The 14,189-nt window shown below is 41.9% G+C and overlaps 1 protein-coding gene across 2 annotated transcripts; it reads right to left on the reverse strand.

Annotated features, from left to right (window-relative positions):
* Positions 1 to 1,279: 1,279 nt before the first annotated feature.
* Positions 1,280 to 14,187, reverse strand: dglucy (D-glutamate cyclase). Of its 2 annotated transcripts, XM_048974318.1 has the most exons (13): positions 13,608 to 14,187; positions 10,873 to 13,288; positions 10,496 to 10,649; positions 9,015 to 9,213; positions 7,659 to 7,809; positions 6,793 to 6,915; positions 6,304 to 6,504; positions 5,419 to 5,679; positions 4,736 to 4,835; positions 4,298 to 4,446; positions 3,105 to 3,224; positions 2,609 to 2,763; positions 1,280 to 2,290 (listed from the first exon to the last, which is right to left on the reverse strand). In XM_048974318.1, exons 2-13 carry the CDS (start codon positions 10,964 to 10,966, stop codon positions 2,129 to 2,131), a joined length of 1,869 nt encoding a protein of 622 aa, XP_048830275.1. In that variant the 5' UTR covers positions 10,967 to 13,288; positions 13,608 to 14,187; the 3' UTR covers positions 1,280 to 2,128. The 2 variants fall into 2 exon arrangements, with proteins under 2 accessions (XP_048830275.1, XP_048830274.1); XM_048974317.1 differs by lacking the exon at positions 10,873 to 13,288 and having other exon boundaries at positions 13,608 to 14,186.
* Between the last annotated feature and the right edge of the window lie 2 nt (positions 14,188 to 14,189).

A 14,189-nucleotide genomic window follows, 5' to 3' on the forward strand; every position in this document is an offset into this window, starting at 1 on the left:
GACAGTAGCCCTCCAGGATCGGAGTTGGAGACCCCTAAACTAGTTGATCCTAATAAGACAACAGCATGTAATAATTCTTTTTGGACACCTTCCACTGATGGGTCCTACAGAAGTATTACTGTATGAAATGTCAACCATAATATTTTTATTATATTGCTATGGATTTGATAACATTTGACAGGGAGCTGATGCTGCAGATTTTTTAAGAGTTATTATTTTTTTTTTAAATAAAATAAGCGCCAGCTGTATATTTATCTCTCAAAATGCGAGGGATTTTCGTTGTAAATGCCAGGAGGGTCAAAGCGTCGCATAGTCTGGTGAAATTGAGAGAAGAAAGTGTCAACTGTAGGTACGAACCGTGATTTGATGGGATTGTAGTTTATTACAAAAATGCTGATGTTCATTGGATGATCAGGGCAATGACACAAAACTGGAGAAAATCAGACCCTCAGATTCTGCCTCACAGGAGATATCGGTAAAAAATATTTGTTCTAGCAGCCTTTAATTTGCCACCTATCTGAATTAAAAACCATATAGCTGATTATCATAAAAGGTCTGCACTGCTTGTACTGTGTGCATTTACTGGTCTTTGCTTCTTTTGTTAGCAATATTTAGGTATTTTTAATGTGGCATTTTTGCTCCGTCGTTGCCACTAGATATGACGTAGTACACATGCAGCTTAAAAAACTTTAATTTGACTGGATTCTTCACAATACTCAAGGTCGCTGTACAAGCGTAAGATCAGTAATGAAAACAGTAAAATTTTTAACAGCATTAAAAAAAGAGAGAAAACATAAAACGACAACGTGGTCACAGCAATGTGACTCAGAGACTATAGGCCAGTTTAAAAAGATGGGTTCTAAGAGCAGTTTTTATTTTTTGAGGCCAGTGGGTGGATTTCTGAGGGAAGTGAAGACCAGAGTTTGGGTGGAGCACATGGGAATGCCCTGGTACCAGCAGCGCTGAGGTTCAGCTCTGGGACGGGGAGCATATCTGAGGAAGAGCGTAGGGACTGAGGGGGAATGTAAGTGTGGGGGAGGTCCATAAAATAGCTTGGTGCCAGGTTGGGAGGGGCCGTAGCATTAACAGTAAATTCACGGAGGGATCAATAAAGTATCAATTATTATTTATTTTAAAAATGCAGAGGATAAATACGATCACATAGTACTGGCCAACTAAGACTTCAAGTGAGGCAGTAGAAGGAGGAAGAGGATCAGAATTAATCTAATGAGATCCTCAGGATTAACATGCTTGGCATTATGATATGACATAACTCAGCTTTGGTTTTGTTAGGGTTACTTTTTATTAGTACACATTTAGGGTGAGGAATGGAGTCTTCCCATGTCTTGAAAATGGTGCTTCTGCTAAATTCTACCAAATTCGCAGAAGGGAAACAGTGATACTGTGGCACTTCGAGTGACAAAAAAAGATGACATATCAGCAAATGGCTTAAGATATGATCACACTAGTGTCAAAAATATCTAGTGTCTTTGCAAAGTAAAGCAAAAATGGCATGACCAGATAATACAGCATACCACTGTAGATTGGGTATACTTTGGTATTTTCAATCGTGAATTATATCGTAGGGGATTCTAGAATAGCGATGCACAATATGGCAAGATATGCGACAATCATGCTAGCTAGTGATGTACTACAAACTAGAATTGACATTACTGGTTTGCAAGTATGCATTAGTGATAAAAAGTGATAATACACTGGTTATTTCCTGTCATAACAGCACAAATGAGTTCACCTCCAACAGTGTTTTTTATTATAAAAAAATTCTTGTCATAACAGAGCAAATGTACATAAAATAAGTACCTTCCTCCATTTTGCACTTCAGTAAAACGGTGGGGTCAACCCCACCCATGCCACACCAGACTGGTCTAGCAATTCAGGGGTCAACGTTGTTTTAGAAATGCCTTGCAAATTCACTTCTCTTCCAGAAGCTGATTTTCTGATTCTTGCACTGAGCAGGTAGAACGAATCTGAATGAGAGTTCAATATTTGTTTTTTGTTAGTGTGACTGTTGTTAGTGTGACTTTAGTAGAGTGTTTCATCTCTGGTCTAAACGTCTGCTCAGTATTATTACTAGGGGTCTGAGGTCAGAGTAGTTTTAGCATGTATTTCAAGCTAGCGGTGGGTGGGGGAAATAGGTAATGTCTCGCATCTTTTGTATGATGGTGGCGTGGGTGGGATGGAAGGGCAGCCCGTCCACCTCCAGGCCCAGGTTTGCCGTTTTGCCACTGCGGACACCATACTTCACCAAGATGGACAAGAAGCCCTCCTCCTAGTGCCAGAGAATTAGAGGAGAAAAAGATGAGCTTGCATTTGGTCATTGCCGATGGCGTTACAACCCTGGAAGATATCTGCTGCCCTGAGTACACTAACAAATACGAAGTTGCAAAGCCGTTGTTAATGCTCCTGCAAGTGTCAAACCTAACAACTGATATGGCTCAGTGTACGTGACGAGAGAGAGAGATAATATTTCTTTCTCATGACTGGCTTTACGTTGTGGCATGCTAGTGCTGTGCTAGACGTGTCAGCTCTGTGGTCACCATGCTCATTGCCCTTCGATATGAAGTTCTAGCACTGGGGGCCATCATACCTTATCAACTGTGGGAAGGCTGGCCGCCCAGATCTCCTGCTGGTCTGGGGAGGGTGGAGTCCCCAGACCCTTCCGGAGGTACCTCTCATGGACCGGACAGAGACTGAGGATGTACAGACCACAGGCTACTGCATATCCGCCCCAGTTCGACACGCCTGGATCACCAGAAAGAAATACACAGAGGGTAAGCAAGAGGTCATGATGGGTCCCCCAGCTGCCAAGTGTCTACTTACTGTAGAAGCATAAGAAGGTTCACTAGACCATGAGCCAAAGTCAATGAAACAATACACAAGTGTCGACCTGCCTAATATCGTGCCACCAAAACAGCTCCGATCAATTGAGGCATGGGCTCTACAAGACCTCTGAAGGTGAGGTCTGAAACCTTAGATACAGGTTCGATGTTATGCACATGGTTACACGTATGCCAGGGCCGTGTAGCCCAGACCTGATCGGAGGCACCAGGGCAGGCTGCAAACGTGCCAGGACTTGGGTCTACCTGCAGTGATGGCAAAATCGGCGGCCACGTCACAGGCAATGAGGCTCCCCTTAGGCATGTACATCCTCACGGCGTCCTTCACCTTCCCCATGCCCAGCTCGTTGCCCCCATCCCCTATCCCTGTAAGATCGACAGACCCCTTATTAACAATGCCCATCATAGATGAACCAAAGGCAATCCAAACGCATACTAAAGACAGAATTCGATAATACTTCGGAGCCAAGAAATTACTTGTGAAAAATAAAGACTAATGGGGTAATAAGACGTCTGACATCCATCCATCCATCCATCCAGATATAATCCCAGAAAAAACAGGAGACAAAAGAGGGGACACTCAGAATGAAACACAGACATGTAACAAGGTGACCAAAGTACCTGGAGGTGACTAATAAGGCACCATGTCATCCTAGAAAGTGTCTCCCAGATCTTAGTTCTGTTACGTCACGATACGACACATGTATATCAGCAAATGCTGTTTAACTTAAGGCAGCACTTAGTGGTAAGCATTATGTCCTCATATCTCCAAGGCTATGGGTGTGATTCCTACCAGCGATCTGTCTGTGTGGAGTGTGCATGTAAGTAGAAGCTGAACGACTGATCTGTCCGAAAAAAAACTGGCTGATTTTTAAGCATTCTCTGGCAATCAGCGTCGCCCAACTGCATGGCTGATATAGTGATGGCTGTGCATGACTGCGATCTTCGACAGTGCTGTCCTGTGCTTCATCAGCACCTACAGTGAACCTGCCAAAGGTACGAGTCATAAACTTCTGTTGAAACAATTTAGTTACTTTTGTTTTGAATCATGAAATGCCAAAGTGAGAGCAGCGAATGTGGTATTATTACTGTCATAGTTTGTATTATCTAATACTTTTAAAATGCTGCATGCCTTTGTTTAAATTGTGATTAATATTTAGAGTTTTTGTTTGTTATTAATGCAAAATATATTACGTAAAGCAGTTATTAATTTGATATTTTTTTGCTTTAAAAAGTCGGTCTAATATCACCATGCACCCCGCCCCCCCCCAACCTCTTCATGTACAGTAACTATTAAGGAAAAAAAACTAAGGTTGATAATGAAGTTCCGCTTATAAGACAGTAACACAGTCAGCATATTTTTCCGTGCAGCAGAATAACAGAGGGAACATTAATACTTTCAGTTCTGCGTGGGCTGGACGTTTTGTGCATTTCTGTACCTGTGGTGCTAATCCCTGGGATGGAGCTGGCTGTTAAAAAGAGGTCGTCTATAGGGTCCACCAGGTGCTTGATGTTTATCCCCCTCATGTTGTAATAGTTTCCATCTGCTGCTCTGCCGCTACGTTCTATCGCCACCAAGTGGTCAAACCTGAAAATAGCAGCAATCACAAAATAATGAAAAGGCATGGGATCATAATCCTAACCCAAAAAACAAAGTTTTTATTGAATTCATTAAAGGTAGCCCCAGAGAACTATATTACTAATTTCTGAAGGATAAGAACTCTTTGTTTATTTCAGTTGATAAAATGAGCAAAGAACATTTCATTAACTCTTGCAAAAAGTTTAATTGGTGTTACGATTGAACTTGTTGCTGCAAAGCTAGCATAATTGGCAGTGATCCTGCAGAAGCAGTCGTTAGGCTTTGTCAAGCAGATGACCTGGGCTTCGCAGGGTCCCCATCGTGGCACAGGAAGTGGAGTGCAGATTCCGAGGATGTTTTTTGGAAGCTGAGTAGAGGTACTTCAGTCTTTATTATACCTGGACAAATGACCCCAGTGTTATACAGTGACGCATGTGTTCACATTATTTATTATGTATTAATTACTTTATAGCTAAAGTCAATAAACACTGGGCATCCACTTGCTGCTCACAATACAAAAGTGTAACCCGTTCCTTCTATTATATAACCTGATCTGTTCATGATTTAAAGTCAAGTGCCGTAGTCCACTTGGCCAAAATATTATATAATATTATACAAAATATTATTTTTCCATAAAAAAGCTACTTAGAAACAGTATTCAAAGGCTTTCAAATCCCTAACAATTTCATGAGAATTAATACTATAGAGGAGAGAGATAATGTTAATAAATACACTGTATCCTACATCACATGATGAAAGACGACAATGCTCCTGTTTTTAGTCCTGCTGAACTAAAAAGTTTGAGCAAATATATGAAATTACCACAACCAAATAAGTAGTTACAGGAGAGAGATGGATGGATATAATCTGGGGATGCTGCAGACAGATATAGATGGCCTGAGCACCACCTATGCATGGTGAAACCAACACTGAGAAACGGTCCCTCACGGGCCAGTATCACCCCAGTATCTTGCTTCTCACCCTTCTTCATGGCATCCTCCATGATGCCTCGGTGCATGTCCAGGGCGCGGTGGTCTGTTAAGATGGCCACGTCCTTCTTGAGGGCCTGCAGCATGGCTACCATGGCCACGGCACCGGGGGGGCCGTCCGTCTCCTCGGGGGGGTCGTGTTGGAAGTGGGTAGGAAAGCCCGTGGTGATGAGCACAGAGGAGGCGTGAGACAAGGACAAGCAGGACTTTAGGAGCTCATCCTGGATGAAGAGGGCCTGGATACCCCTCTGTCCTGGTGCAGAGCAGAGCAGAGCATCGGTACAAAGAAAACAAAGACTCGGCTCTTTTTCTCATTTCTCCGATCTCATTTTCAGTTAACTGGAGCAGCTTAACAGTTTAATCTATTTTTGTCTATAGACAGCATATCGGTGTGTCAAAGTTACCACTACAACATTCTCCAAAGCTTGTTCCTGGTGCCCAGCAAATTATTGTATTGTATGGTTTTATTTTATGTTTAATCATTTCATTGTATTGAGGATGTTCGTATTTTATCTTAGTATTTACTCTTCTTGTGAGAAGATCCAAGAGACTGCAGATTAAAAAATTAACCTTTTGACTAACTCTGACATTGACAGCGATGTTACCAATGTGCATAATCCCTGTCAAATAAAACAAAAAACGAAGAAATAAAAAAAACTATTGAGCAAACCAATTTTAAATATACAAACAATTGACTGACATGAGTAAAATACTTTTTGATTCTTTGCTTTTATGCACCAGTATAGAAAAGCTGTGGAGGGATATGGGATGGTGTAAGTATGGCTGTGTACTCGCAGGAGTTTACTCGCTGTGTACTCGCAGGAGTTAATCCGTTTCGCTCATCCTTGCTCTCACAAATTCTTGCTTTGCGGGATACCTGGGTCTTCTCCGATGAGTTGCTCCAGGTCTTGGATCTGTTGGGCGGCTGCTTTGGACACCAGGCTGTAGTGTGGCAGCTTCTCGGAGATGCAGAAAGTCTGGGCACATTGCTTGGGGTCAGAAGTAGGTGCAGTGGACAAGGTCTCCAGATCGCTGAGGAACATGCAGCCGGGTGAATGGGAAAACGCCAGCGGGGATTCTGCAAAGACAAGCTGAAGATGAGCTAAGACAAAGGCGAGTAAGAATCTCACTGCTACTGTCCATTCAGCATCAGGAAATACTGCCTTACGATGCTGTAAAAAAAAACATTTTTTAAGTTTTTAAAAGTTAATTTACGGTCATTTGAATTACAGTGCTGCAGTCATTTGTTACGAAGTGGATAAAAACTGCCCGCTAACTGAGAAAACTGGATGCTAAACTGAGGGCATAAGTTTCAGTACAGGGAGTTCTTAGCTTTGAATCTTCTGATGGTCCTCATGTTACTCACTGCAGCTCTTGATGGCTTCAACACCAGTCACCCCACAAGCCCAGAAGACAGAGACATCGCCTGGAACAGAGTCCACCGCGTCGCCGTACTCCGGCCGGGACAGATCCCGTATCCCGAGTAGAGCTGGGGGTGCGATGCGGATACACAAGCTGGGACTCATGGGCGACATGGGTAAGAATGGCTGCATAGACTCATCCAGAGGCTGACGATTAATGGCTTTGATAATCCACTACATGCACTACAGTTCGCCTCGCAGAATCACACATCATATGCATAGAAATACACGTTTAAAACACAATAACTTAATATCATTCTTTTTCTTTCAGAAGTGACTTTCTATAACTTACAATATTAACCGAAATTACTGAAACAACATACACGGAGCAATATAAACAATCTCAAACTTAAATGTGATCAGGCGTCTGTAGGGGCTGCAAGATTTAACAACTGTTTCTGTGGCAACAACACACAGTTGTTACTGCTACCAAGTCTGTGACTCACTGTTAGGTGAATAGTTAGTGTGCAGCATATGTAGAATTCCACAGTTTATCCCAGTAGATTTAAACTACTGAGAATATGAGAGGCTTTGTAAATCAGTGTATATTATTTCATTTAAAAAATTGTAATGACTAATTTAACTATGGTTACCAGATATTCTCATTTTCACTTCCCAGTTATAATGAATAAACTGGGGAAATGCTTTTTTTTAGAAATGAAACTCAAGAAAAACATGTAAAAAAAAAAGTATACAGAGTAAACATTTTATGTTTCAGAGAAAGGTTCGCATTTCTTTGACACTTAAAAAATGACAATGACGTGAACTTTTTAAAGGCCTTTTCCTGTATCCCAGAAGGCAGCGCACTGACCTGGGTCCCCAATGTGTATGGGTGCCCCGTGTGCCAGCGGAGCTAGGTGTGTGGCTTGCGAAGCAGCGTCCAACTTCTCCCTGGGCACAGGCAGCATCGTCACCACCAACGGGCAGCGGAACTGGCCCACTCCCACACACGGCACTGAGGTCTGGGTTAAGCAGCACAAGATAACACTCAGGGCTGGAACAAGGAGAAAGCTTCAAAGTACCAGACGGTGTTGTGGGTAAGGAACTGAAATATGGAAATGATCGTTCCAAAAGATTTAATATTCAAAGCGCAAGACCAACAGAAATCATTTCACCAACTAAGGAACTGTACCTCAAAGAATGGCAAAAAACAATGTGAACGACCACTTCTAGGTACATTGACTATTAAGGCAAAGAGCCTTTTCTTCCAAACGGAGAATCGTGTGAACACATAGCAGCATGCAGACAAGGGCACGAGCTTCAGTTACTGTGCGGTTCAGCATCACAATGGCTAAGACACGTGATCTAATGTAGATTGTTGGTTGATTGTTGGTCAGCCTGTTTCTCCTGTGGCTTTCACAAACTAAAATATCTAGAGTTTACAGGAAATGGTGCCATATACAAAAAAACACATCCAGTCTGGGGCAGTTTGGTTGCAGAAAACATTGTGTTAATGACAAAGTTCATAGGAGAATGGTCAGACTAGACAATAAAAAGGCCACAAGCGTCAAAATAAACTCCTCAGTACAACAGGGGTCTGCAGAAAGTCATCGTTGAACACCTCTACCTTTTAAGAGAGTGGTTCTTGAGGCCTAACTGGTCATATGTAGAGGTAAATAATAAAATGGCTACTGAGTGTATGCAGCAGTCGATTTGGATAGAAGTACGTGTTCCATTTTGGTCTATTAAAACCACGCAGAACATACTAACATTCATTTTACCTCAACTTTCCATTACATCAATGTAGACATCATTAAGAAAAGAAAGCAATACATCCATCCATCCATTTTCCAAAGCGCTTATCCTACTGGGTTGTGGGGGGTCCGGAGCCTATCCCGGAAGCAATGGGCACGAGGCAGGGAACAACCCAGGATGGGGGCCCGGCCCATTGCAGGGCACACTCACACACCATTCACTCACACATACACACCTACGGGCAATTTAGCAACTCCAATTAGCCTCAGCATGTTTTTTGGACCATGGGGGTAAACTGGAGTACCCGGAGGAAACCCCACAATGACATGGGGAGAACATGCAAACTCCACACACATGTGACCCAGGCAGAGACTCGAACCCGGGTCCCAGAGGTGTGCGGCAACAGTGATAACCAGAGTATAGTGTCAACTTATAACCTTTCTACCAACCCAGCCTTTACCCTGGCTCTTACCCTGTACATGCTGACATTGCAGTTCTGCTCCACATTCCGAACTGGGACTCCAGCATCTTTCAGGATCTGCTGAAAGCTGAAACTGCAGCCCAAGTAGAAAGTAACCATGTCTTGGAGCTGCAGTGTGTATGACATCAGACTGGACACCTTGGCCACCATGAGGCCATCCTCAAACACACAGTATTGGGGACAGTCCAGTCTGGGGAAAAGAAATTTGCATGCAGGTATTTTAGAAGGCGATCTTTCAGAAGAAATCGTGATCTTTCTGACGAAAAAAGGAAAGTACCTTCATTTTTCTCTGTGTTTCCTTGGACCACAAACACAAAACAGCTACAGAATTTGTCCATCAACTTGCCTAAAAATCTTTTCCCCCATAATTAAATGCCAAGATACCCTATGGTGACCCCAACATCAGTAACACCAACGTTTATATCCACCTTTGGATGACCCCAGAAGTTCACCACAGTTTAAGAACCACTGATGTACGTCAATAAAAGGGAAGGGGATCTACAACAGCCAGTATTTTACATAACGAATCCGAGAACTTATTATTAGGGGATTTATTGATGAATCATAACCATTATTCATTATAATTAAACCATTGGTTAGGGAATCATCACAGATGTGTGCGAAGGGTCTGTGTAGAGGGTCATCACAACTTTTTCTGCTGCTCTGTGAAACTCCTTATCAGTTTATAGTTCTACAGCCTTGAAGATCGGGAATATATAAGGGCTTGCTGGGGGGTCAGTAGGCTTGGTCGGGTGGGATTCTGTGTCTCTTCTCCTAATATCCTTCATCTACTTTGTAACTCTGCCGCTTGAGGCTCTCTATCCTTAGACCTACTTGTGAGGCCTACAACAGACCCAGGTGTCTAACTCACCTGCCATGAATCAGTTTGCCTTATCAGTGCCCCTTGCAACAAACAACTACTCTGAGCACTTTTCCTCAGGACCTGATTCTGCGCTACAAAAATAGGACACTAATTATCATCTAGCTCAATGTTTCCCAACCTGGTCCTTGGGGACTGACGGTTCAGGTTTTTAATCTCTCTCAGCTCCCTGCCAGACAGTCCGCATTTTTGCACCTTCCGTGGTGGGTGTGGCAACATGCCGCACCAATGCATGATCCCCAGCCTGACCTGACCTAACCAGCTCCCGATAACAAAAAACGTTAACTGTCTGCAGATCCCAAAGGACTGGCTTGGGAAACACTGAATGCGACAAAGGTGTAAGACCTGAAAAAAATCAGTAGAGTTAAATAAGTTACACCCTGACACTTTAACTAAAATGCGCTGAATGACTGACACGGTGATGGACTAAGGACTTCCAAGTATTTTACCTTTATGTTCCTTTATCTTTACAAGTATAAAAAAGGTGCAGGCAAAGTTGTTACTGTAATAAAGTGAACAAATGAAACCTACAGCTCGAATGCAACTGAAAATGCCTTTTATTTTTACGTATAAATTTTCCTGAGAGGTCTACCTGATGTCCACGTTCTTTGCCAGCAGGGGGCAGCCCCACTCTCCAGGATTACTCCGGTACAGGAGGGGGAGGGGGCCTCGGTTGACATTGCAGAATGCTTCAAAGTCATTGGCCAGGGTCTTGTGCAGGATCACCACATTTGCTTGCTGGTACCCTTTTAGCATTAAACGGTAAACAGAGACAGTGTGGCATTCAGTACAATGATAAAATGTGAACCGTGCATATGAATAAAACTGTACTGCATCCAAATTTACTTGGGTGAACCCATCTAATAACCCATAAATATAAAATAAACCTAAATAAGTGTTCTTAAGTGTTCCTATTGTGTACTAGAAATATAATGACAACAATAAAATAACAATATTAATCTTACCCACCTAAAGCCAGACCAGAGGTAGTGTCAAAACCATAAGCCTTTGTGCGGATTAAATTCCGTATTGAAGAAGGACTCAAACTTCCCACTACAGACATTCTTGACGTGACTGTTTTTAGGTTCAATGCCTCCTGTTTTAACTTGTCTTTTGAAGGTGTGTTAAGTTAATATTTTACAACCTTCAGGCACAATATGTGACACTGTCAATGCAATAGTACTAAAAACTGAAATGTGGTTTGAGCTTTGACCTGCACACCATTTACCTGAAAATCGTCCAAACACAAGCAATATTTTGCTTTTGGTCTGTTGTCATGAAAGATACTGTGGTAGTTCTCCATTCATTAAGTGAATGCAGTCTTTATAACATATGGTGGTGCAGTGGTTAGCACTTTTGCCTCACACCTCTGGGACCCGGGTTCGAGTCTCCACCTGGGTCACATGTGTGTGGAGTTTGCATGTTCTCCCCATGTCGTCGTGGGGTTTCCTCCGGGTACTCCGGTTCCCCCCCCCACAGTCCAAAAACATGCTGAGGCTAATTGAAGTTACTAAATTGCCCATAGGTGTGTATGTGTGAGTGAATGGTGTGTGATTGTGCCCTGTGATGGGCTGGCCCCCCATCCTGGGTTGTTCCCTGCCTCGTGCCCATTGCTTCCGGGATAGGCTCCGGACCCCCCACAACCCAGTAGGATAAGCGCTTTGGAAAATGGATGGATAACGTATGGAGCCTTCTGTCTAATTTAAAAGCACTATGCACACTGTCTGCTATTAACATGAAACTGAATGATGGCAGAGTGCTTCCATGCAATCAGATACTATTATTTAGTTCAGTGCTGCAACAACCAATAAAAATCGTTACATGACAAATTGTTGACAATGAATTTTGTTATCGATTGGTAACATTTTTGCGGTTAGGGTTATCGATGTGTTAAGGCTAGTTCATACTTCACTTTTGTGGGTGCTGTTATGGTTTCTGCATGGACATACTACGTTAGTCCGCAGAACTGAAATGGGTAAACCTCGTTCCCAGGCTTGGATAGTACTGTATTACAGTATACCACAGTATTTTAAAATCCTGGGGACAAGATTAGTACTGAATATCAAGGGGAGTACCAGCACCTAGTACTGAATATCATGGGGAGTACCAGCGCCTAGTACTGAATATCAAGGGGAGTACCAGTGCCTAGTACTGAATATCAAGGGGAGTACCAGCGCCTAGTACTGAATATCAAGGGGAGTACCAGCAGCTGTTTTCCCCCTTCAAGTACTGGCCACTAGGGAGGGATGTGCGTCACGACTGATTTTCTTTTCGATCTGATTCAATCTACTACCAAGGTTGGTATCGCCGATCCCGATACAGATATTTGGTGCTGGACCAATCCTGACAGTGTCACCCCCTTTATCGGCCGCCTTTCTTGGTAGTAATTCATGTTCTGGTCCCCATAATCACATAAACATTTAAATTACCAGGGAAAAAGATTTTATGTTAGAATTGATTTTTAAAATGGAAAAAAGATATTTCAATCCATGTGTCAATCCATACATCCTTATTACCCACCCCTCTCTGATAACAGCAGGAGTGAGATATCGTCCAATTTTGCTGCAAACCGAATTAAAAGGGTGAACCCACACACCAAAACTGTAATTTCGCAGGTATTGCATTTTGCGTTTCTGTTTAAAAGTCGCATTCATCCTACAAGCAAGTTCATTCAAGTCTGTTGCTTTTGGTTTAATTCTGTTTATTTCAAAGCATGATACTTAAATAGGAGTATTTTACATTAGGGAGGTATTACAGTAATATAGTATACCACAGTATTTCTTGGCTGCAAAGCTAAGACAAAAATTTACTGTTTTGTGAGACCCCCCCCACCCCCAAGCTCGCTTGGCGAATCGTATCATGGAGGACATCAACCTATTCAGCAAATTTTATACTGGAATAGCACTGCTTTTGAAAATGGTTCTTACCACAGTATAATGTCTGGATGGCACACAAACTTAGATACAGTAAAATTCACTTGGGCGGCATCAGTTTAGTACTGATATCGAGATACCAAACCTGGTATCGGTATCAAAGTAGAAATCTTGGTATTGGTCCAGGCGGTGTGCAGGGGTAATAAAAATTTACTGTACCGCTATCAAAACATTACATATCCGTTTTGAGATCTACAGAGACAATGTATTTTCCTTGTGGCTTAAAAAGAATATATATGAATTTCAGCCACTGTAAAATACAAGTACCCACTCACACAAATCATACGGCAAATTTAATATTAAATAACAAACATTGTCACAGGTTTTATTGTCCACTGACTTCACACATCTTCGTGTGTATCCGTAAAGCCGGTGTCTTGTTAATACAGCGGTTCAGTTCCCGTTTCTATTTCACCTTGTCCTTTTGTGACACTTCATCTGTAAAGTTGTTACTACAGGGAAACGAAGGTTCACTAAATCCATCCCCGTTTATTAAACTGCCATAAGAGATTTTTTTTGGCAGTCACCTTAAAACGTGTATTCTATTGTATTTCCTTATATAAGTAGCGTTAAGTCAGTCTTTATTTGCACATGGTTGAATACATTTTATTCAATAATAATTTGGTTTAGTACCGAATAGATGTGTATGACTATAAATGAATGTGCACATATTTGTATAATTCTTAATCTAACCTATAATTAATAAACTGGTTAAATGATTCATTTTCAGCACAGTTAACGTTATCAATTCATAATATAAGGTATTCCTACCTGAACCCATACCCGCTGCTTTGCTGTGAGCAAATATTTTCCCCTTGACTGGGAGTCGAAAATGGTTAAGAAAGTTCCTCGCAAGTCTTACAGAAGAGAGCATTTTAAAAACACATATATTCCTTCAAGTCATTTATCGGATTAATAACGGATTTGTAATGAGGTGAGCAGATAATGAACAGAAAGAGTAAAAAAAAGTACCGAAATAAGCTATTATAGCTGGTCACTTTACAAATCGCATTAAAAAGAACCACTTTCTCGTTAAATGCATACTAGCGTTATATTCCAACGTTTACCAAATAAACCAAGAAAAGAATCGAAGGTCAAATTAGCTCGTAAGCTACATTATTGAAATCTAAGCCAAGGCCGTGTTAAGAATACAGAGGACGAGCAAAAACGAGGCCAGGGCAACCAGAGTAATAAAAGAACAAAGTAATGTACTCTATATAGTCTCTCTTTATCGTAAAGTATTTAAATTGAAAACACATCCGATAAATTATATCGTGTTTAGAAAACTACTACAGTAAATTCGACGACGGCCTTTTCCGGCAAAGAAAACGCTAAATGACAGCGGGTTTCCTT

The sequence above is a fragment of the Brienomyrus brachyistius genome, chromosome 14 (genome assembly GCF_023856365.1).
Source record: "Brienomyrus brachyistius isolate T26 chromosome 14, BBRACH_0.4, whole genome shotgun sequence".
NCBI lineage: Eukaryota > Metazoa > Chordata > Actinopteri > Osteoglossiformes > Mormyridae > Brienomyrus > Brienomyrus brachyistius.

What these genes read in the sequence shown, in the direction of transcription:
- dglucy (XM_048974317.1), bottom strand. Translation starts at nt 13,710, where the DNA reads ATGCTCTCTTCTGTAAGACTTGCGAGGAACTTTCTTAACCATTTTCGA. An exon ending in GCAAAGAACGTGGACATCAG is followed by an intron (nt 9,214 to 10,495) that starts GTAGACCTCTCA and finishes TCTTTTCCCCAG; the next exon opens with ACTGGACTGTCCCCAATACT. An exon ending in TGAAGCCATCAAGAGCTGCA is followed by an intron (nt 6,505 to 6,792) that starts GTGAGTAACATG and finishes TTGTCTTTGCAG; the next exon opens with AATCCCCGCTGGCGTTTTCC.